Genomic DNA, 25247 nt, shown 5'->3' on the forward strand with positions numbered 1-25247 from the left:
CGAGCCGGAGAGCGCCGGGCACAGCCGAGCCAGAGAGCGCCGGGCACAGCCGAGGGCTGCGGCAGGAAAGGGAGGGCGAGGAGACTCCCAAAGAGCTGCAAAGCCCAGACCCATCCACCAAAAAGGTGTCGGGTTTTGTGTTTGGGTTTTTTTTAAGTTTTATTTTTATTTTTTTAACCCCAGAAGTAACAGACCAAGCCTTTTAGTTAACTTTCTTTATTGGTCATTACATAAAGGGAGTTAGTACAGGGTAAGTGACAAGAGTCAGCTCTTCCTTTGGTTACCTCCACCAGCAGCCACGGGCAAGGCTGGGGCACAGTCCTCAACTGCTGTTCAACCTCTGGCACCCTGGTCTTCCCCTGACTGTCTGCTTGGAGTGTGTTTTCAAGCAAGCACGTATTTTGTTCATGCTGTGCGTGGTGTGTGGGCTTCAGCTCTTCTCCAGAACTGCAGTTTCTCTGAAGATGTTATGCTAATTAGCTCAAATGCAACCTCAGCCTCCTCCACCCTGAGATCTTGAAGCCTAAACCCTTCTAGAACTGGTATTTTTAATCACAGGTAACAGCAGAGCAGATTAGGTTAAGTTACAAATTGTTTTTGATACAAAAACATAAAATATCCCCTATTAGCATCAAGAAGGCATCAAAGTTTTAACAGTCTTATTATAAAATTGTACCAGTATTTTTACTGAAAACAATATAGATCTTGTATATATTTAGTTTTGGTTCTGTTCTTAATAAACAGCTGTGTGACAGTTACCAAACCCCAATTATGGTTCACTGAACCTCAGTACAAATCACATGCACCACAAAAACATAAACAGATCTTGATGACCCAATATCAAAAAGACGTACTATACAAGAACCTCAGGTATACTAAAAAAATCAATCTGTTCATGAAAATTCACACTTAATACATTCTCCCTGAAAGCAAAGTAGCTACTAAGAGGTGGCAAAAGCAGTAGACAGGAGCAGAAAAAAAATATTGCAGAATTCTTGTCTGACTTATTGCTAAATGTAGATTACATCAAGGGTAATCTTTTTTTTTAATTAATCCTTGAAAGGTTAAATTGTATCAGGACTTTGAGCACAGAGTAAAGAAAAAAAATAGCAGTATTTATAAAAATAGCATCCATTTAAGTTAGATAAATCCTTATAAATACAAGAAAGAAGTCAGTTATTCTATTAAAAAAAATCAGTTCAGAGCATATCTTCCTGCAGCACCAGCATAATATGCTAATATTAAAGACTTCAGCTACAAAGTCTTCATAAACATACCTGCAAAGTTCTTCCTCATGCTGACCACAAAGGAGTGTCAGAAGGTGTGCGCTTGTATTTTGTGCTGACACATGAAGGTTGCAGTCAGCAACTGAAGATCTCGTATTTGAATCTCAAATGGCAAGAAAACAGTTTTGTGCCAGCTTCTACCTCAGTGTTCAGCTCATTTGCACATGGAAAGCACATACTGCAGAGATCACATCCAACCACAGCAATTTGAAGTAATGCATTTATCTGAGGTTAAGAGGCAAGATAGTATGGCTTAAAGTTACACTACATAGAGTAAATGCTACAACTGCGTAAAGAGGTAACAAAATCTGCCCTCCTCTGCACCTGTATTAAGTGTAAGCTTTCAGAACTTTAGGGAACCTCACAAACTACAATTCTTTTGTGGTAAAGTAACCAGAGAGAATTTGAGGGTTTTAAAAAACAGTTTGAAACTCTATTAAAACATTATAGGTTTAGAAACTTTAATATTTTTAGTGTTTGTGGCATTGTAACTTTGGTGTTCAGATCTAGCAAATCAGTATGTCGCCTGTCATCAGCCTCATCAGAACAGGTGTTCGATAATGAAAAATACTAATTCCATTTTCAATGGTAGACTTGTAGGATCTGACATTCCACCAAGAATCACAGGAATCAGAGCACTGTCCAGTTCATTCAGATAGTTCTGTGGAAGAAGGTGACCTCCAGATCCAGCTAAGTATTCAACCTAAAAGGAAAACATATTAATGTTGGTATTAACACTTTTTGTATTAAGATGATAATGCAAAAGTGTAGTATCATAGAATGGTTAGGGCTGGAAGGGATCTTAAAGATCACACAGTTCCAAACACCCAGGATCTTGGTAAAAGAATATTTCAGCTAGCATGAAGTAAAAAAAATACCATGAACACTGGCAACTAGATGGGCTTTGAGGTCAATCATGACCGATTAGGTTTGCCACTGAGAAGCATAAAACGTTCCCCCTGGGTTTGCAGGGCTGCGCATCCTCTGTGTCCCAGACTGCTTCTGTCTGATGTCCAAGAGTGACCTGGTTATATCCTAGTATCACAGTTACTATTAATGATTAATTTAAAAATATACTACTGAAAACTAGATTTTCAGGACTTTATTTCCAGCTTCTCTCAAAAGAGAGAAGGAAGTGCAACACAACACCTTCAGAGGCAAGGAACCGAATTGTTCTACAGTTCTGTAATTTTCTGAAGGCCACTACGTGCTGGGTAGCCTTGCCTTCCCTCTCTTCCATCCTCAGCTGGGCAGACCTGTCCTTTTTGGCTATACAGATTTTGGTGCAAATATCACCTACTGAACTACAATTGAGAGCAAAACCAGCAGAAAATGACATACTTCGAGAAAAGCACCATAAAATTAGCCCTATGATTCCCTAACTGACTCACTTGGGAGGCAGATGTGTGCCAGAGTGAGTCAGAACTAGGGAAGGACTGACAGCTTACTGCAAGCAGTTACTGGGGAACATGGTCAGAATAAGGAAACGGGACTATTCCTTTCAAGAAAAACTAGTCATCAAGAAAGCTCTGTGAAATTTCATCCTCAGTCCGGATCTGGGGTAGGGCAAAGAACTAAAAACATTCAGAAAGAGATCCAAGGTCTTTACAAAAAAAAGGATTTCAGTTGAAATGGAGTGTCTGCAATAAAAGCTGGAAGATTACCGTATCCGAGTCAATAGAAACTCTTAGGCCCATCTTATTAATCCCATTATTTTTCAAGGTTTTAAGGTGTGGGCAAAGAGCAGTACTGCAGGCAGCTGCAATCTCTATAGCAAACTGGTGATGAGCAGGACTGGATAGTTCACGTTCCTTTAGAAAATGGTATACCTGAAATGACAGAAAGGGTAAGGACAGTCAGCAGCCTGGTTATATCACAAAGCAAGGAAAAGAGTAATTCAGTATGCATGTAATGCAGAACAGAGTGAGGTCTAATGCTTGTCTGAGCATTCCAGTATTTCATCTATCCAATCAAAACACTTAAGTGACCATATAAGTATCTGGATTATATATGTATAGAGTTATCAACGCTAACAGACTTACTCTTTTTCAGAGGAGAAAAAATGAAAAGCATGTAAACTTATCAGAGAACTATGGAGTTGGTTTCTTTAGCGGTTATCACTTTGTATGATCACTTTACCACTTCACTATTCTAAAAAGTAGCCAAAGGCTCAAGAACAGTGTAAGTTATACTAACTTCAGTACACTTCATAACTTTTCCATCTCTTTCGAAGTCTTTGCCTTGTGGTAGTTTTTCACTCTGAGTTCCTTCCATTGATTTTCCATCGACTGGGCTTAAAATTCTATGGAAGGTAATAGTAGGGTTAGTAATTAAAACAACATTTCATGTTTTAGATTGAATAACTTGTATGAAATAATGTTTAGACATCCTTAAAGGCTATTTAAACAGCTTTACAATTAACTGTAATAAAGGACTTGCATAATGAAAATACAGATGCTACAAAAATAAATATCCTAAAGAGGGAACAAACAATGCTTACTCGATCAAAATAAACTAATCTAAGCCACTGTTTTTTCTAATTGGTCAGAGAAGCCACAGAAAAAGGCATACCAAGTCAAGGCTGTAGCCTGAGAAACAACTTAAGATGACGTTAACTTTTGCGTTAGTGATATATAATTCAAGTTTGAAGCTACATAAACAGGCATTCAAATGACACCAAATAAAGATGTCTTGCATCTCATTTTGTTTTGTTGAACGCTGGCATTCTAAGCAGCGAATGGCCAAGGGCAGATCTATGCACTTCCAAGCCCCCTCCTCAAACAAGGAAGCTTTAAAGGGATTAATTGCATCCTCATGCAAACTAATTACTGATTTGATAGAGGACTGTCAGAGGAAACTGAGGCTTCACACACTTTTCCTGACAGCTTCCCAAATAGAGAAAACTGTACTAATTTTGGTGAACTACAAGCAACATTGTACCCTTAGTGACATCTAGAGGAAGTTTTTTACCATTTTATTCCCTTTCAGGTTTTAGTATCAGGTGCTTTCTTTCAGTAAAAATACCATAGATTAATTTCAAGAAATTAAAGGTGGATATTTGAAAATTGGGAACAAGATTTCTCCCAAGATGTTTTCCTTTAGTAATACATTTACCTGTTGTTTGTTTTTTCTTCGTTTTCTACCCAGCAAATATCTACATATTCTTTTATGTCTCCTGTATCCATTTTGCCACAAGTTATTTTAAAGTCCTCCTTGTCTCTTAATGCCTGGCGTAGACTTTCCATCGTTTCTGGTGTTATTTGTACCATTAGTCCATCTAGAAGAAAACCAGTTAAAATGCCAACTTATATAGAAAGAGCAGCACAGCTTTTTAATAGAATCTTGGCTTAAATTCTAGTGGCACCAACCCTCTCCTACAGCTTGTTAACAAATGTATGTCAAATGGACTCCATCCCCCCACTACAGCATTAAAAGTTACGTGAAAGAAGGAAGCAATGAACACCTTTCTTGTCAACAGAACTAAGGCTAGAACATAAATCCCAGACTCATCTTAGAAGTTTTTTGCATTTTTATGTCAATATATGCATTTCATCAATACAGCAGTGAAAACAGTTCCAGATATAGACAGCCACAAAGGAAAGACTTTCACTGACTAAAGCAAAAACAGTTAAAACTTAGTATATTTTAAAACAAGTAGGTAAACTAGCATATATTTTTATCCAGCATTTCTTTGCAATAGGTTTTTGACAAAGTTAAAAATCCTGAGAAGAAAACGTTTATCTTACTGAGGAATAAAGATCTTGCAAAAGATTACTGGGTTTTTTTTAAAGCTCTCTTAAGAAGAAACCCCATAGGACAAAATTCTTACCTTCAACTATACTAGATTTAGCTAAATATCCTGAAGAGGTTTTTAAGGCTCCATTAAACACCACAAAACTTGCACCTGTAACTAGAAAAGGTAGTAACAAAGTTAATACCACTTTGTATCACTCAAGTTTGTCATTGCTAACATTTAACTTGCATTCCTTTATAATAAGGTAGGCAAAAAAGGTACTACTATGTTGAAATTCCTCACTGACAGGATGATATGAAACTAACTCTCTAAAGGGACAGTAATGTTTTTCCATCAGACCCTGGCAAAAAAGACCAGTAACTTACAAATTGGTCTTGTTAACTTATTTTGTGAGTGCATACAGTATCCAAGATACTGTCAGCAAGCCAGCACAGGCAAGTCAAAAAAGCTTCATATACAAAGAGGGGATTTTTTTGTCCTTTAAAACAGGCATGACACTAAAATTTAAATTTATTTACAGAAGATATTCCTGAAGTTCAGATCATTTTCAGTGGTACTAAAAGCAGCTGAAACAAAAGATGACGTGATTGATTTTCCATGCTAACCTTTGCATAAATTTGTTAGTTATGCACAATGCTTCCAACAAAAACACACTAAGTAGCTACGCTTAACGAAGCGCAGAACATTTGGGTTGACACCAGAGATGTAAGAGTACAGCCCTATCCATCTACAATGGGCTTTCCTGAAAAGCATGACTCATCAGTGCAGACACACTGCCATGCTACACGGCTGTTATTACTTTCAGAACAGAAAAGATACTCTTCTCTCTACAGGTGGCTGTATCCGTTTGCTAGGTATGGTATAGAGATACTCACTGTTACTGTATTTCCATACACTCAGTTATTAAAACTATTTGTTTACATATGTAAATTGTTTGCTAGGTATTGTATAGAGACACTCACTCACTGTTACCGTATTTCCATACACTCGGTTATTAAAACTATTTGTTTACATATGTAAATATATTGTCTCATTCACACTAATATTAAATTTAGATTTTGAAATACGTAAAGAATTTGATTATGTCTGAAAGTGTAAGCTGTATTAATAAAATTCTGGAAACAAGGAGGAAAAAAGTATTAATCTCCATTTAATATAGTTCTATAAAAGGTACCCAAGTGTTGTTATAAACCAGCAACTTTTTTTTTTTGCTTTTAAATTACTTTGCTGCTTGAATGCTGAACTCTGTCTCAACAACTTACTGCAAATATGTATTTTCCTTGCAACCTAAAAGTGAACTTATATTTCTGCTCTTTAGAAATGTGGTTTTTCTCCAGAAGCCAAACCAGACAGCTTACCTTTCCTAGGATGTCCAGTAGCACTGGTTGCTTGTGTGTGGTAGAGGCCATGCTTATTCTGCACACACACTAAGTGAGAATCTGCTTCAGTATTAAAGCTTGCTCCAATACTAATTACATGTTCATTAGAAGAATTTATCACCTTCATTACCTGCCAATACAAAATTTGTCATTAAACTGACAAGTCTCATTATGCAGCATTCATTTTACATACTAGACATTAGAAAAATCCAGCTCTCAAAACAAATTCCCAGAATTAGTCACTTAACTCCAGTGTGCGAACAACACAATTTGCCATGACTAGCTGGAAGAACACTAAGCATGATCAAAAATACCACTTGAGTAGGGAAGGATGAGTAAATCTGAGTACCTCTGGACAATCCAGAATATTGGAGTTGTAGGGATTTTATTGGTCTTTAGGGTAAAATACACATTGAGCCTCGTGCAGTTTACTATTCAGTTTGGTGGTGGTTTGTGGGTTTTTTGTTTTTTTTTTTGTTAAAGCTGAAATAAACAAAATGTAATTAAAATGCCACTGGCAAGAATGGTTTTGTTTTTCTTTTTTTAAAAAAAAAAGTTTTAAGCAAAACACCATCATCAGGAAATGTGTAAGAGAGAATCCTTGAAAAAACATACTAAAAGGTTTTGAACACAGTGATTTGAACAGTGATTTTTCAGCATTTAACAGTTATCCTAAAGCTCAACTTTTCACTCATCATTATCCACCTTCTAACATATCCAGGAAGAAGGAAATGTGTGTTCAGATCATTTCATGCCCTCTCTCTCCCCCAGTCACATTATTACATTAGTTTAAAGTTCAAAGAGCCTACTACACAGCAAATATCAAAGTAACTTTTAGAGCTGCTATCAAATGGAGAATTCACCTGCCTGGAAACTGATGGCAAAATAAAAACATTACAACCTCTAAAAAAAAGGGGGGGGGGAAGGAGAGGGTGGTTCTTAAAGAGCTCATGTTAAATATGTGACTGGTGTTATATGAAAAATAAAGACTAAAGCAGTTTGGATTAGAAAGCTAATCAACATGGTTTTACTCACCTCATTATACTTCCTTAGGGGTATTTTAATACAGCTTCTACCCATTTCCACATGAACAAAGAGGTTGTCTATGGTATGCAAAGTATACTGATAGTTTCTAAGGTCCTGTAACAGACAAAGTTTTTACGTTAGCAGACAATTAAGTATCATTTTCTTACCTTTTATAACAAATATTACCTGAAGTACTTCATATACATCTAAGATTTCTAAAGACTGACATTAAAGGTGTCTAAAGACTGAGTGTGATCTTTTTCCTACTGTGATGTAGGTGAAGGATACCTTAGTGAATATATAAACAAATTTAGAGCTACCATGTCAGTGCTATAACTACTTACCAGCGTGTTATTTAGACTATGGCTACTTCATGCACATTATAGTGCTTTAAATAACAAAATATTTCAACACCCTCCCTCTCTGATAGAAAATCAAAGCATGGAAGCCACCATCTAGATTAGTTTGTTTCCAGGCTCACACCCTGTCCCCTACAGCTCTCACTTCTTAAGTTTCTTATACCGTTTCTTATACCATTCTTTGACAGAAGCTACCAAGCAAATGTCAACCACTTCTGCAAAGTTTCCCTATTCTGTTTTATTCTAGAAGAAAAACATGAGATATGAAATGGGTCTCATTCACCTTTACTAGCTCAGCTGGAAAAAAGTTAGAAAGGCTCTTGTCACCAGCTGAGCCAGGTAATCAGTATCTTCCTCAATCAGCACCAACGTAGCAAGAAGAGCATTTATGAACACATTTCACTGCATTGCAAGTTTCAGTTCAGGTGGGATTGTTTTAAGCGATATTAAGGATTTACATCATAGAATGCCCTTTGCCTTCATCGTGTATCTCAGTCACTTGTGTGGTACAAGATTTTACAAGATCTTTAATTCAGGATTTGCACCACTGGGAGTTAAAAATGTAACACCAGGAGAACATTTTGCAGTCATCTTACAATGATCAAAACTCCTGCTACATCAAAAGAGGCAGTCCTGCCAAGGAGCACATATTCCCACTGCCTGCTTCAAGGTGTCACGACAAAAACAGCTATGAAGGAGAATCAGAATAACTCTAATCCAGCTGAAAATAAACTCCACAGAAGCCCCCTTCATCAGCAGCACAACATTAAGATTCCTCAAAGTCTCAAGATGCAATTCCACATTGGCACTGGCGCTCCAACAATCAGGGAAGGAGCTGGCTCATGGAATTAAAATGCAAGATTCCTCCATTAAGAAAAAAGACAGTATTTTTCAGATTACTGATTCCTTATGCAGTGCCATGGACATCAACAGTGGCAAAAAGGAAAGAGGGGGCAAAGACTGTCGTTTCATATCAGCTGTAACAGTCTTCAGACTCTTAAGAGAAGATTTAGTGATCACTTAAATACATCCAATTCTCTCCAAAACCTTATAGCACTTTTCATCACAGCATTAAGGGCAAGTTTTAAGTAGTAGAAGAAAGTTACTGATCAGGAATATAGGCTCCCTGAAGTTTAAATCAAATTATTTTGAGCAACAGAGCTAAAAATTCCTCAGGGAATGACTGAAATTCCAGATTTGACTCACTCTGGTGATTTTGCCAAAACCTAAAGTTCTTCACGTAAGAGAGTCAGACTGGTTAACTGTGGTAAAAGGTTATGTTTGTGTGACAAAGTAAGTACTGTTACAGTGAGACCACAGCAAGTGCTTGTCAATGCCTTTCTTCAGATTAAAAAAAATATGTCAAATTTAAGACTCGAACTCCTGCACCACAACAATGCCTGGAAGAGAAAAATGCAGCTGAACAATGATTACTACCAGCTTCAATGTAAATGTTAACTTTTTTTTCATCAATTTAAAGCTGTTTCTTACTACCAGAACTAATGCAGAACAATATAATGTGAAAGTAAGCTTTCCTAACTTACATATAAACACCCTTTGGTAAGAAAGTTTCAAGTCAAGTATGAAGAACACAACATTAGCCCTTTGCAAAAAATAACTGCTTTCAAGAGTCTTTAAGATATTTTACATAATCTAAATTACAACAGAAAGGGAAGAGAATAAAACATTTACTCACAACAAGCAGATTCATAATTGTGTGTCCTATCTCTCCAAAGAGTGGCTTCCGGTGTCTGAAACTTACTACAGGAGTTGGATATACTAGGGTGGGAGAAGAAAAAAAACAAAAGGTCACACTTACCTACCAATAACTGTAAGACCGGCAAATCCAAGTATTTATTTTTATTTTCAGCTATAGCCTATGTTTCTTAACCTCAATATCTGACCAGCCAAAGGAACTAGAACCCCTGCCTGATTCTCTGTCATGGACTGTCCTTCAGCCCACTGCACATTTTCCCCACCCACATCCACACCCAGTAAATCCTACTGCAGTGTCATTGCCTGGAGTCACTCTCCTAGTGGTAGTAATTTTGTGGCAGAGGTTTGCTGCTGCTTTCATGCTGCTCTGTCAGCTATGCTTCTTGCAATAGGTGATCTGGACAGAAACATCTGGGGTTCAGTCTTTGGGTCACCAGCCATGGAAGGGGCTGCAAGGCTTCGTAGTTGCTTGAATAAGGATACCATGCAGGTTAACATCTGCTTCTGTGTTAATGCTATAATACAATGTGAACTATCACTCAGTACTGATAAGCAAAAATAGAGTGAATGGGGACACTCATATGAAGTAAAATGCTTTAAAGTCCCATGGCTGCAAGGGGAAACACATGCAGATGGAAACGAGGGAAGGCAATGCGATGCACACCACTGAGCATAATATGAAGCCGCTTGAAAACAAAACAAGTAGCAGAGCAAACTCAGGATTGTCAGGTCAAAGATGCAAAATTGTTTTGTTTTTTTTTTTTAAAGAAAAAAGACAAGTAGTTTGGTAAGAGAAAGAAGAATGACAAAGAAGCTACCACCCTTAGCACACAGACAGAAGCCTGACCAGTAGAAATACACTACTGACTCAGGAAATCCATAAAAAAGCAAGAGATAGGTATTTATGGATTTGGCAGCTTCTAGAATAGTAGGTTTATTTATCAGAAATGCATTCAGGTCAGGAAGGCTGCGTCTGATACATTTCTGAAATCCATTCCACTTAAGAACTGCTGCATGCTGCATCTTAACTTAACTTCTGCTCTCTAGATCGTAAGGAGCAGCACAACAGGAAACAAAACAGCACCTGTATTGCTAAATAAAATATCTGCGTTATTCAAACAAGTACAGAAGCAACTCTAGGAGGCATTTAGGACAGGATCTACTTTTAGGTCTTGCTCCAGCTAGCTTTATTTGTTCTTGAAGGCAGTGGGAATTTGTGTAAAGACTTTCCTTCGGTGAGCCTGAAGCAGAGTCAATGCACATCTTGTTGAGAGAGCAGAAAGTGCTCACATCAGCCTGCAACAGACTGTGGAAGGCAACTCCCACATGGAGGTTGTGTCACTGCACAACTTGTGGCAGTGCACATTTACCTGCTCTCCATCTCCCTCACTTTGAAAGAAAGCCTCCTGCATTTTTACAGGCCCAGAGATTTCAAATATACTAATTATTAAGTTACCCTTATAAAGCTAATTAATACCTTTATGAAGCAGTAATATTTTGCCAATATACTCAATTTCAGTAGTTTAATTAAAAAAAACACTTTGTCAGAGTTGTAGGTTGGGCTTGTGAACTTCCCTTCAAACGCTTCTCCTATGACAACAGAAGTCAGAGATTTTGATAGTTTACTGCTGTCAGTTTTGGTTTCTTAGCTTTCTCATCAGATAATAGAAAAAAAAATAATCAATGGAGTCTAAGTAAATTCCAAAGTATCTCAACAGGTGGCTCCCCACGTATGAAGCTTCAGTCTTACACAAGTGTAATATAAAATACTGCAAATATTATTTTAAATATTTTGCTTGTCTAAAAAACTTGTTTTCCAAAGGGTACTTTACATTTATACAGCTGTTTAAAGTGTTAAAACTCACCCCCATATTCTGCTCCCAGTCTCAACATTAAACGGATTGGAAAAACTTTTGCCCAGGGTATTTCCAGCTTATGGATGAGAACGCCACAAAGAAAAGGATTATCTGGTAGAATTTGATCATCAAGTTTCTGAAAAGTTGATGAAACAAACAGGAACCCTCCGTGCTCTTTGTTACCGAGAAAGTTTTCGGTAAAAGTAATGTTTTCCATGTTTCTTATAAATCTTCCTGTAGAAAGAGGGACAGAGAGTCTTTGTACATCTGGAGAAGCAATACATTAGTGTTAATCAAACTACTCTAACCAATGGTGTCCTACAGACTTGCAGGCCATACAGTGTATCTCATCTTCCTGAAAGTCTGACAGACATCTAAACCCATAGACTAAGTGCTCTATATTTACTAACTAGACTAATTTGAATATGAAAGTAGGTTTTTCCAAACAAATACCAAAAAGCCTGAAGTGTACGATGTTTTGGCACACACCAAATGACGAACTTCGATTTACAGACCTCAAATATTTACATACATCAGACTATCATACTTCTACAAATGGGGTTCTGTATGTCCTAAACCATAGACTCAAGGACTCACACCCAGAATCTCCAACGCAGTATGAGTGAATAACAACTAAAACCTGCAAACAGGATGTTTACAGAAGTATATGAAACAAAGAAATTTAAGTTATTTTCTTCCTGTTGTTTATTTAGAACCCAAGGCTAACACTGTTTTTGAACAGAATCATTACATACTTACAAATACTTCAAGAAAAATTACGTATCAACTTCCAGCTTTAAAGATCAGGAAGAAGATACTATAAAATAAGAAGTTAGACATTAAAATTACATACCTTTCATTGCATCCTTGTAAATGTCAATAAATAATTTGAACATTTCACTAGGAAAAATCTCTTCATCTGGCAAACACTGCAACAGAATGACAATTTCTGCCTGACCCAAACCATGTAGTCCGTTTGTTGAGAAGTACCAGCACTTTTCTGAAGAATCTTTAATTAAAAGATAGATACCACAGTAATGCTGTTTTACAGTCAGAAAAAGAAAGCTGGATTTAATGGAAAGAAAATGTGCTCTACTTACAAGTTATTAGCCTGACATTCACAAGCAAGTTTGCATTTAGGATAAAAGTTAATGGATTAGGACCTCCTTCCACAAGAAGCAAGGTGACCTGTTCTTGAGTCGGATGTTCTTCCACTAGAGGATCTAAAGAAATTAACACCCAATTTAGTTCAACATGTCAGCCAACTAGGTAAAACAAGAAATACAGATCATAGCACCTGAAAGACCGTCCCATCCTCTCTTAAGAAAGTGGTAAGTGTTCACAAACTTGTAATAGCTACAGCTCAATGAATGAATAGCTTATGCTAGGATTCAAGGAACACATAAAAAGAAGCAACTTGTAAGAAAGGTGCAAACTAGGGCTACCATTCACTTGGTAATTACTGACAAGTTCTGTATGCTGTCTCCTCATGCATATACTGGTAGTGTTAGTTACCAACAGTGAGCACAGTCACGACTCCAAGAAATGCAAGTGATTAAGTACTCTTTTTGTAATATGTTGATATTGTTAATAACACTATTATCCAACAGTCCAATGTGCAGTGAATAAATGAGAGATTAGAATTGTACTAAAATACAAATTATATACACACAAGTTTATATTTATAAATCTTGCATTAGGTGATTAAATATTAAGAATTTTATCAAATTTTACCTTTTCCTTTTTCACCCACTGCAAGCAATAGCGGTGGCAGTTTATCACCATCAGGAACAAGGCTGATCTCTTTACGAACACAGTTTTCAACACCACACAGTGCTCTGTAACTTGAAGGACTAACAGGCATATCACTTGTCTGATCAACTGAACTGCGACTAGTCTTCTCAGTTTCTGCAGCAGGAGAATGCTCTTCAGTTTCTAGAGTTACAGATTTGTAACTATGTACCACCTCACTCTGGGGTGGAACAGCCTGCTGTGCATTATCTGAAGAAACAGAAGGACATAATTCGTCCATTCTCGTAGTAATATCAACTTCTTCCTCAGGTTTTGGATTTACATCAGTTAATACGTCGTTTTCCTCTGGGTCTGCAGCCTATGAAGGAGAAAAAAAAAAAAATCTACACTCTTGTCTCACAAAAAGCTAGAATTTCATTACTAGTATTCTAGAAGCAAAAAGAAAAATAAATCTATCACAAATATTGACAATACATTTCCCCTAAACAACAAGAAAACCACCAAACCTCTCCTGGATCTTCCTTCCCCCTCGCCTTTCCCCCATCTTTCAAAGTTATCTTAGTCCCTGTTTTATGTGAAGATGCGTGACTAATTTATCTGTTTGGGAACATAAAATTCATATCAGAGTGGTGCAGATCAGTCGTTTTATCATGCAGCAGTCAGATGCAACATAAACAACAACAAACCAAGCACCCCTCCAGGAATCTGTTTAGTATTACTGTTTCCCCACTCACAGCTACTGAACATGGTCATCACTCTAATTTGCCATCATTGGGATCAGCAGTTCAGCACTGCCAGTGTGTTTCTATTTCTATACTATGTACTAGTACCCAAGCACTTCAGTCTGATTCATTTCTAGTTGGGAGTCAAACCGATGCTGCTCTCTCAGTGAAATGGATGTGACAAGCTATGAACACAGGCACATTAGGAGATGAGCTGCCATCAAAAAAAACCCCAACCAACCAAACACAAATCTACAGGTGCACTATCATCTTTCCAGTATGTTAAACTTGCATCCTATCTCAACAGGGAAGGCTTTGCATTGCAACAAGGAAAAAACCTAACAACTCTATACTTGTAATAGTTCTCCTGGAACGCTATCAGCTTCAGCAAATCCTCTGTTTAAAGAGTACACCTGTCAGAAAAATTAAAAAAAATAAAAAAGAAGACACCAACACAAAAAATAACACCCCACAAACACACAAAAACATTACTAAATTGGCCTCTAACAGACTTCCTCCCCATGAATTTGCTTGCTGGTGTTTCGTATCACTTTATTTTTTTGCCCTTCACAGCACCCTGTGGCAGCATGCTCAGGATTATGTGTTATCTAGTGAAGTACATCCTTTGCCTTAGAGCTGCAGTACAGCAGCTTTGTTTGAGCTTCCCAAGCTGCATACAAGAACCATCAGCTAATTGCTTCCCACTCACTTTGCCCGTGTTGCTTTTTATTTCAGACATTGCTCATCTTTTGCAAGTGAAAATATCCTCCTTTTTCCCCAAAATGGAAGACAGGCTGTATCTTTTCATTACTAAAATGGGCAGAGAAAGAGCTGCTAGCTCTTAAAAAGGCTCCAGTTGATTAATCTCTCTCCAAATCTTTCCACAGCAAACTTACAGACTTTTCTTGTCAAGTGCAACTAGTTCAATACCATTAATATGATCTATTATAAAAAAGCCAATCTCCCTCTCAGTTCAATATTAGTTTGCATAAGAAGTGGTAAGTAGATTTTGCTGCACCCTATAATGTAGTATTCTAGGGCATTGAGCAACTTCTGGTTAGTCTACTCCAACAGGCAAATTATAGTAAGCCACTGGAAAAAAAACCAAACCCACAAACTTTTACTATACACCTGTTGTTAATGACAGGTTTCAGAACTATGGCTGAGGTTCATAAAACTAATTAATCAAAGGCTACATAGAAAATGACTCGTTTTGGAAAAATTTTGAAGTTCACATACATCCCAAAACAAACATGGTTTCCTTTGAATTATTGTCTACAGAATACTTCAATCCAAGGACTTTCAGCCACCCCCCCAAAAAATAATCAAATATTGGCTCAGATTCCAACAGCTGTGAAGCAAAAGTCGTATTATGTTATGTAAGGGGCCTCATCTATAGCAAGCAAAAGTATTTCAAGGGACAATTCATGCACCTACACACACATCTTAATTCATACCATATGTGTCTCTGGCAAGTCAGGGTTTACTGGACTTGGGTCCTGTGACGACCTCTTTGCTCCAGATGAAAGTTTTGTTGTATCTGCCACTTCGCCATTTGGCAAAATACCATCTGCAAACCAAACTCTCCTCTGTTCTTTGGGGCACAGCCCTAGGACAGGTTAAGAAAATGACATTGACTTTGCATTATTGTACTGTTCTAACACCTGAAAGGGATTAAAGTTAAGGCACTTCTCCCCCCACATATATAAAGAATCTGTTTACTGGAACCAAGCACAGGTTGACAGTTTGACGCCACCAGTCTCCAGTCAGGCAACTAAGTGCAAAAAGATCTCATTCTTGTGGAGGAAGCTGCCATACTATAGTTAAATCTATAAATTCCTATATAAGGAAGGCTACTTCCTCAATCACCTCTCTGTAGTAAGGTAAGAATGAAATACATACAACTAAAAGATGAATTACACTCTGAAGAAGTTAATTTATCACTTGGTTTAGAAGTTTATTTTCACTGAAGAAGGCCAGATGTTTAGTAAGAAGGGTGCAAAGACACTACTTATCCATTAATAATTCATACTGACAGAGAGAATGAACCCCTACTGCTCCTTAGCCACTCTGCCTAAACAACCACTTTGTTTTTACTGTAAGACTGGCAGTCACAACAGAGATCTCCTAAGCTACTTTAAAATGATTAAAGGAATATCTACACATACACACAAAATTGCAATATAAACAGAGAGGGCAATTGAAAACAAACCAAAAACAAACCAACATTCACATTTTAAAAATGGAAGCTTAAGACAGACTTAATCAAGCTCACACATGGCATCAAAACTAGGAACTAAGAGTAACTTTCCAGTATCCCAGTTCATAGTTTCCATTTTGCACAAAAATCACTATACCAAGTAAGTATCCACGATGCACTAAACAACCCTTTCCAAAGAGATACTGAAAGTGTTAGATATATTATACTATATTTAGCATACCTTCAATACCAGGTTGTTTAAGTACTGAGATAGGTAACAACGCAGAAGGTGAAGGAGAACTAGCACTACCAGATATCTGGGCTTCCTCCAAGGGTGGAACAGCAGAAGAACACTCAGAGGAGATACTGGAATTGGGGAGAGGACCCGTTGGACTCATCATTCTTTCAAATGCCTGTGCTAAAAAAATTTGGTTAGTTTATAAGATCTCACAACTGATTAAATTTCACATGCAGTGCAGCATTATGGGTGGGGTTTTTTTGCAAGAGCAGTGCACAATTTGTGCACTAGTTACAAAAAATGAACACTCAAACTATTGTACAGAAGCAAATTCAGACTTCTTGATTTTCTATCTGCACAGTTGTCTCATTCCTAACATAGCAACAGATCTCCTTCTACATCTTGCTAGCGCTGCAGTGACTGTACTGCACCATATGATCCCCGTACCTTGGTGCAAATACATCCATCACATTTATCAAGTCAAATTCCATTCAGATGCCATATTAAAATTCTGGTATGTTTTGAGTTTGTTATTTAAATAATAATAATCAGGACCTCAGTTTTTTCCATAAGCATTCGTGATGATGTTTCCATAAGCATTCATGCTTAGCTTTCAGTTAAGAAAAGGTTACCTTATGATTCAATTACTGTAGTACTGTTTATAGAGACTTCTAAAAAAATCAGGATACAAAGCTTCATAAAATGGGCAAATAACATATGAGAATAAGCAGGGGTATGGCCTTTAAACAGAAGGTTACTGTGGAGGAAGGATGACTTTTGCCAGACTCCTGCCCCAGATGACACAACAGCATAACTTTATATTTAGTCCCACGGAGTTCAAATCTACTTTTTTAAAAAAAAACAAAACCAAAACCAAAACCCAGCTTGCTACTCAAAGTTTAAAATAAGAACTGAAACCCAACTAAGAAATACAATTATTTTCTTCCTCTCCCCACCTAACAAATAGGAAAACATACACCAATTAACGGAGCGAAGCCACTCAGAAAGAACAATTGTTAGAGATGCTAGTTTTACCTGTTATTCTCTAATGATTACTGCAGTTACTAAAAAAAACCCCAACTTTTTACCTTTATTAATATCATCATAACAGCCGGTACAGACTCTTGCTTCCTTCTCCATGTACTGTAGTTTGCACTTTCGCTTGCAACAGCCACCACAAAAAACCTGAGCCAGAAAAAAGATTTAATATCATAAACAAAATCCCAGTATTTCTTGAATTAAATTATTAAATCATTATTTAGTCCTTTTACTAAACCAGACTGCATTATATAAAGTATGCATACACATTTTTTTGAAGTGGGGAAGGAGAAAAGGAGCTTTACCACACGTATCTTACAATACATTTCTGTTTGGGGAAAAGGGAAAGTACTAGACTTAAAAGGCTTTTACTGCATCCAGCTCTGGGATCCCCAGCACAGGAAAGACACGGATCTCTTGGAGCGGGTCCAGAGGAGGCCACAAAAGTGATCCGAGGGCTGGAGCACCTCTCCTATGAGGACAGGCTGAGAGAGTTGGGGCTGTTCAGCATGGAGAAGAGAAGGCTCTGGGGGCAACCTTACTGTGGCCTTTCAGTGCTTGAAGGGGCCCGTAAGAATGCTGAGGACAGACTTTTTAGTAGGGCCTGTAGCAATAGGACAAGGGGCAACTGTTTTAAACTGAAAGAGAGGAGATTTAGACTGGGCATAGGAAATTTTAATTTTTTTTAAATTATGAGGGTGGTGAGACCCAGGAACAGGCTGCCCAGAGAAGCTGTGGATGCCACATCACTGGAAGTGTTCAAGGTCAGGTTGGATGGGGCTCTGAGCAACCTGATCTAGTGAGAGATGTCCCTGCACACAGCAGAAAGGTTGTACTAGAGGATTTTTAAAGGTTCCTTGCAACCCAAACCATTCTACGATGCTACGAGTAAGAATCTCAAAACCTACAATTCTGGCCAAACTACAAAGTTTGTAAAATCTGCTTTTGATCAGGGGTTCTTCCTGTCCTGTTCCCCAGAACCACACCACAACCTATCCATACCATAAGCTTTTAAAACTCATCAGGCATTTCTGTAGGACCAAAGCAGTCCTTAGATCTTTACAAAGCAACCTTCCACACGTGGCCAGCCCCCATTACACAGTTAAGCATCCAGCTCTTGCCAATACTCTCTCAGATTCAGCTATGAAACAGAGCAGCACCTAAAATTTCTTGCTGTGAGTGGATATAATTACATAAGGCCACATGCCCACAAAACAGCTGAAACTCCATTTTATTTTTTTTCCTTTTCTTTCCCTTTTTTCTTTTATAAAGATCATAGCTGGAAGCAGTTGTTTGTACAATTGCACAGCTATTAGAAAACTCTTCCAAGAAATATACTACTTTGATTCTAAACTCTCTGCAGTCCAATATTCAAGCCTGCCTGTATCATAATCTCTCATGAAGAAACCTTCAGGAAAAAAAAAAACAAAACCAAAACCCCCCAATAATATGCACACAAAGAGCAGCAACAAGGAGGACACAAGTGATATTGTACCAAAATTCTTATCTGCAGAGATTAAAAGAATTCTTGGTTGCAGCAGCAATTTATAAATTCACTCCTACTTCTGTTAATTCCACAACTGTTTTACATTAAACAATGACAGGAACAGGGACTGAACCCCAGAACTGTGTCAGATTTGCTTTACTGGTTTAGTATTATCTCTGAAGAGACCTGCTGCAGTCTCCCATTAGGCTCAGGTTAAAATGATCTAGTCTCATACCAGCAAAGAGTCGTTTCTTATCCACTGACCTTGCAGCATTCTGTGCTGCACCAGATCTCTCCATAACAAGTGTTAACAGTTTTGTCATGAAATTCCAAGCTGCCTCTTCTACCTCATGGACAACTATCTAAGCCAGAGCTGCTTCCCAAGCTCTTTCCTAATGCTGGGTCAGGAACTATGTTGGCTCCCCAATTCTGTCAGAAAGAATAAGCATAGTTGCCTTCATTATACCAGATCCTTTCAGCAAAGTATTTTAAAAGCCTGCTTTGAAAGAACAGAATACTCAATTCTACTCCAACAGGACACACATCCTGTCTACTTCTAAGCAGTGCTGGGGAAAAAAGTGCATCTTGTTAGCCTGGACTACACCTGCACAACCCCATTCAAAGACCTCTGCCTCTAGTAAAGCTGTTTCATACAAGTCTTAAAAAATATCTGGTGCTTTTATAACTTTTCCCTTATGTTCTTTCCAGGGTGATTTGTAATTTTCAGAGTTCCACCATTTTTAGCTACATACAGACTCCAGAATCAGTATAAACCTTTACAAAAGGTGTCTGTTGAAACCTTGGTCTGACAGAAGCCTTCTACCACTGACAAAGAGTTAAGTAAGTGGAAAGAACACTAGAAGTCATCTGCCACTCCTAATTATTTCCAGGACAACAAAGTGGATTAAGGAGAAAAAAACAATTACTACAAGTGAACTCCTTTAAGTAGAAAAAGTCAGTGTAAATACAGTAATACTTGATTGGTGCAACATGAGCTCAGAAGAGAAACTATTCCAATTGCTTCTGCATTAGTGTCACAGGTAATTTACCTAAATTGGAAATGCACATACTCAGTAAAGATGTTAAGAATGCAACTGGTAAAGATTAATTGCTACTCCACCTCAGGGCTTCAAATGCTAAGCAGTACAATCCTTTGCAATTGGTATTCTCCTCTTACACTTGGTGCCACTGGGACCCACAACAGAAGAGGGAGCTTAATCCTACTGCACAGGAGACAAGAGGTGAAGACAAGCTGAGGGACAAGCAACATAAGGGAAAGGAGACGAAGATGAGGCTGCTGAGCACAGAAATTTATTCTAGTTGAGCTAGGAAGGGGAGGGGTATCACAACAAGAGACAAGCACCTACAGGAACTGCGAAGCTGTTTGGCCTCCGAAGTGCTGCAGATGGGAGAGAGCAGGGATCACTGATCTCACACTTCCCTCCAGCACAGAAGCCAGAATTCACAAGTGTTGCCATTTTCATTGATAAAAAAAGCTGCAGGACCACATGAAAACTACACAGTTGTCTTCCAGAACAGTCCACAGAGGACAACTGGGAACTCCTACCAGTTTCTCCTTATGTCCAATGGGTTGAAACAACCAACAGCATGTCCACAAGGTTTGTCGTGTGGTTTGTTGTTGGTTTTTTGTTTGTTTGGGTTTTTTTTAAGACACAAAAGTTACTATTAAAAAGGCAGAAAGTTTTACAAGGCAGAAGCTCTTACAAAGTTAAGCTGTTGCAGATCCAGAAAAGCTATGACAGAGTTACAACTGCATAGCACTCCAGTATCTAGAGTGTAGATTACCAACTGCCTTGACTCATTCTCCCAATGAGCACGCATTGTGATGCACCCTCTAATTACACTGTTCTTCTGACAAAACCACTTACTTCTGTTAACTCGCAAGATTAACAACACTAACAGCTGGTGGCTGTAAACAGGACTGTGAAGTCAAGGGTGCTTCCATCCCCATCTCTAGACAAGGTGCAAGAAATTTCACAGCAAATGTAAAGAGGAACTTGAAGTCAGTCAGTCTTATGACTAAAACAAAACCCACCCTGAAGAACTGTGTTTTAAACTTACAAAACTTCAACAGGATATTCTGCCAAGTGATTTAAGTTCCATGACTTCTAGGTTGTCACATGGGAGTTCTCCATTTTCTTGGCACCCAAAATTCAGATCTAGTTCACACTTACTGCAGCTAAAGTAAACAAGTACTATGCTTTGAATACAGAGTGCTACAAACGGCATCTTGGGAAAAAATTACCAAGCCTCTCAACACTGAGGATGTAAAAAGTGAGTAATGACTGACATTAGTCTTTGCTGAATCTCCTCATCCATAAAACTTACATAGGAACACTGAAAAACAAGTTTATTACTATTGTTAGTATTTCCATTTATGCACTAGTACAAGTGTAAGACTTGTACTACTAAACTCACAGGGAATTCTGGATTAAGATTTGACATTATTTACCCACTGCAGAAGACCACAGGGTGTAGAAAGTTCTACAGGTTACTTGCTCAGCTGGTGAGCACCATTCACCCCACAAAAGCAGCACACTTTTCCCCTGAGATGACTCCTGGGAAATTATACATGTCAACACACAGGAAGACTGATTTAGGCTATAAACCCTTTGCACTGGTACTGCTGTTACAGCTCCTGAAGGAATGCAATCCTTCCAGATTTATGGACAGTGTTCTACAGACCAGTATAACCGTTTACCTGAACTCTGATTCATCATTATCTTGATTATTTTTTAAGTTTAAATACTTCAGCTTACCTTAAAAACTGTGTAAAAAGCTGATTCACTACAACTACTATGAAGTAGTGCTTCCTTGTGCTATGCAAAACGTATTAGTCTAGCCAGTAATGGAAGATAAAATAAGAACATTCTCCCCACCCCTTGTTAATTATTTTCTTAATTAATATCAGTCTTTTCCAACAGTCTCCAAATTTCTATGATTGAAAAATAGATTTTTTTTTTTTAAATAAAATACTGTGAGCCTAGAAAAACTGTGTTAGTAGTCGTTCCCTTCTGTATTTTGGTCATCCCTAAGTCAGGGTTCATTCCCTTTCCATAACACCGGACTCCTCCTCAATAACTTACCTTCCCACATGCACGACAGTGGTGTCTTCTCTTTGTAAACGTGAACTTGACTTGGCAGTTCATGCAGTTGGGTGCCTCTGAATCAGGAACCCACAATGGTTGTTTCCATGAGAGAGCTGCAGGTATTTTAAGTGATTCTACATTTTCAGATGTTTGATCTCCTCCAGCTTCAGAGCTGTTTTTCCGAGACTGTGCAGGTTCAGAGTTTTTACCAACACTTATGCTGGTGCCCAAGAGGGAAGCTTCTGCAGGAACAGAACTGGCTTCCTGGTTTTCTCTCTCAGGTACATCTGTTCTATTCAGCTGTCTGTGACTAACAGCTCCCTGGGAAAGGCCAAGCAACTGCTTTGGTCTTGCACCTTCAGTACAAACGTTAGAAACTAGTGCTTCACTACCACTCTCAGTCATGTCCTGAGCATGAGACGTATTCTCTTCAGCTGCAGGTTCCGATTCACTGGCAGTAAGAGATACTTTAAGATTACTATTAGTGCTTGTTAACTCCTCCAGTTTTGCTTGCATATGTTCTTCACTGACCGCTGTGAAATCGAGGTTGTTCACATCTGTTAAATTTCCTTCATCCACAGCAGCTTCCACTAAATTACTATTGTATTCTGAAGACTTCAACATATTGGACTGAAGACTTTGTCCGTACAAGAAGTCATCAAGCTCAGCATCACTTATTAGAGTATCACTTTTTATAACATCCTCCTCAACAGTAAAGTCAGTCATAACCGGGCTCATAGTTTCATTGCAGTAAGAGTCTATACCAACACCATATGGCTCAGCTTCATACTCTAGAAAAGCAGAAGCAAAAGCTTTGATTTGCTGAGAATCACTGTCATCATTCTTATACTTCTCTCCATCTGTGCTTTTTTCCACAATACTTTCACTAATTTCAGCTGTATATCCTTCCTGTCCATGCAAGTCAGTGTTCTCACAGGATTCCCTACCCGAGAGATCAGTTTTAGACTCTCCATCATGAACAGTTAAAATACCACTAATAACCTCTGTCATTTCATTCTGAGGTAGAGGATTAACTTTTTCTTCTGTTACAACTGATGAACCACATATGGATACGGGAAGCGGAAGACACAACAGCGAGGTCTGGGAATCCTCAACTGAAGTACAGGAAGCTGAAAGACTGTTGAGTATTTCATTGCTATTAAGCTCCTCACTACCTACATTCTCTTCTGTGATTTTCTTTTCCAGTTCTACTTTAGGTCCAGTTTGACATGGGGAGCCTGGTAAAACATAATTCCCAGGTAATGCCACGTGGCTTTTGTGCAACTGAGGCCTCTCTGGCAGATCTGAAGGCATGGATTCAACGTTACTCTCATCTTTTGAGTCTACCTTTTCTGTGGCATTTCTTCCATACATCTGTTTGCTTACTGCAGAGCATGCACTTTCATCTTGTGGCTCAAAGGGCAATTTTTCAGGTGCTTTCTCATCTTTGGGACTGTCTGCATTCGAATTCTGTGACGTTACAGGGACACAAGCAGCATTAAGGCAAGCAGTTTGTTCAAGCTGATCAAATACTTCGCTGCACTTTACAGATTCTGTTCTGTGTTGATCATCACGTGGATCCAAGATCTTTGCTGTAGCACAGCTGTCTGTTTTCAAAGCTAAATGATTAACCTCCTCTTTTTTAAGATGTCCTGAATCTTGCAGCACTGAGTCCCCATCACCCTGCTCTGTACCTGGACCAGCACTGCAATCAGCTGGTGACACACAAGTAGGAACAGGTATGCAAGATAAGCCCAAACCAAGCACACCTTCACTGTACTGCAAGTCATCTGGCTGCAACTTGTGAGTATCTTCAAGAGTAGTCACTGAATGTATTAAGTTACCTGTGTCATTAACAAGATCACACACAGGTATACTACACCTTCCCAAGTTTGAAGCCTGAATTTCATTTAAAGAACCACTGTCCACAGTGGACAAAAGATCAGGTCCAGCAATGCTCTTCTCGTTTTGTGGTGAGTAACTCAGAAGTGCTTCACTTGCTCCAGTGTGGCTGGCTAGAGAGATTTCTTCTGATGAAGCACAACTATTAGCATCCTCTTGCAGTTTTGGTGTTGGGTATACATGTTGTAAGCAATCCAGAACCGAAGAAAGCAAATGGTGTTTCGAGTCATATGGATTTTGAGGTGTTCTGTAGCAGTCATATTCATCTATTTTAAACAAAAAGAGATGAAAAGCAAAGTTTGTAAAACTCCTCTTTCCACAGTGCACTCCCTCTAAATCTCATCTATCCATCCATGCAAGCTTTCACTTAGTGTATTTTACTTTCAGATTCCATAGTAACAGTCATTTGACCAAATTGTGCTGGAGAACAAGGCAGCACAGGAACTAACCTGCATTCTGTTCGAATTCATCAAGTAGCTTGTCCAAGTCACAGACTGCAGCTTTAAAGTAACTGTCCATTCTAGTCACAGTTCTAGTGAAGCTTCAGCCTTCTTAAACCTGAAAAGAAAAGAAAAAAAGAAGTGTTTCATTCACAGCAAGTTGTTGTTTACAAAGTCAAAGTCCATTACGAGAAGGCAACTTCTATGAGGTATTTTTTTCTTTTTAATAACACTTTCTTTTCTCTCCAAATAAACAAAATGTAAGTACAAACAGGGCTGCAGACTGTCAGCCTCCATGTACTCTGAATATGCTCTACAGTATACTCGATATACTATGCACAATACACTCAAAAATTCACCTTAAATCAGGAAATTGAGGCTGCCTTATTAAAATCAAATGCATCTGAAAGCACATACTATGGCATTATAATGTCAGGAAATTCAAAACCAGAAGGAATTCTACAATCTTCTAGTTGGACTCCTTTATACATTTTACACCATGCAGTTTCACAGGCAAAAAACCAAAACAGGCCACTTGCAACACAAGTGAACTGTTTAAAAAAAAGAAAAAAAGATGCCTACATAATCCCAGACATTTCATGCTTTAAACTGCAGCAAGAAGCACAAAAAGTATCCTTCTGTTGGCAGAAGTGCCAGCAAGAAAAAAAGCCTCCTCTAGTAGTTCAAACCTGACAACCAGTTGAACACTGACCATGTGAAAATGACACTTAAAGAAACAGATTCTCCCAGTTCCCCAGCTATCCAGCCAATCCACCTCAATTTACTTTCAGCTATGACCAAGTGTTTCAGGTAAGACTAAACACAGGCTAAAACCTAAAACATATCAGGACTATAAAAAGCAGGTAACCAGCTGAAGCGTGACAGTCTCTAAACACAGAGCTGCAATGTGTTTAAGCAGGTTGAGGTCACTACTCCTCCCCCAGGAGGATCAATGAGCTTCCTGTAAATCTTTATCTTAAACC

At 38.4% G+C, this 25247-nt stretch overlaps 1 protein-coding gene across 1 annotated transcript; it reads right to left on the reverse strand.

Moving 5' to 3' along the window:
- Window positions 1-1827: 1827 nt before the first annotated feature.
- ZFYVE16 (zinc finger FYVE-type containing 16) lies at window positions 1828-25233 on the reverse strand. Its single transcript, XM_010168502.1, has 18 exons — window positions 25223-25233; window positions 24274-24344; window positions 21920-24090; window positions 17377-17473; window positions 16292-16468; window positions 15308-15459; window positions 13111-13486; window positions 12477-12599; window positions 12230-12385; window positions 11386-11610; window positions 9501-9583; window positions 7455-7559; window positions 6399-6549; window positions 5116-5196; window positions 4401-4563; window positions 3483-3588; window positions 2951-3115; window positions 1828-1989 (listed from the first exon to the last, which is right to left on the reverse strand). The coding sequence occupies exons 2-18, from the start codon at window positions 24341-24343 to the stop codon at window positions 1828-1830; spliced, it is 4563 nt and encodes a 1520-aa protein (XP_010166804.1). The 5' UTR covers window position 24344; window positions 25223-25233.
- Between the last annotated feature and the right edge of the window lie 14 nt (window positions 25234-25247).

The sequence above is a fragment of the Antrostomus carolinensis genome, unplaced genomic scaffold, assembly GCF_000700745.2.
Source record: "Antrostomus carolinensis isolate BGI_N321 unplaced genomic scaffold, ASM70074v2 scaffold15255, whole genome shotgun sequence".
Lineage (NCBI taxonomy): Eukaryota > Metazoa > Chordata > Aves > Caprimulgiformes > Caprimulgidae > Antrostomus > Antrostomus carolinensis.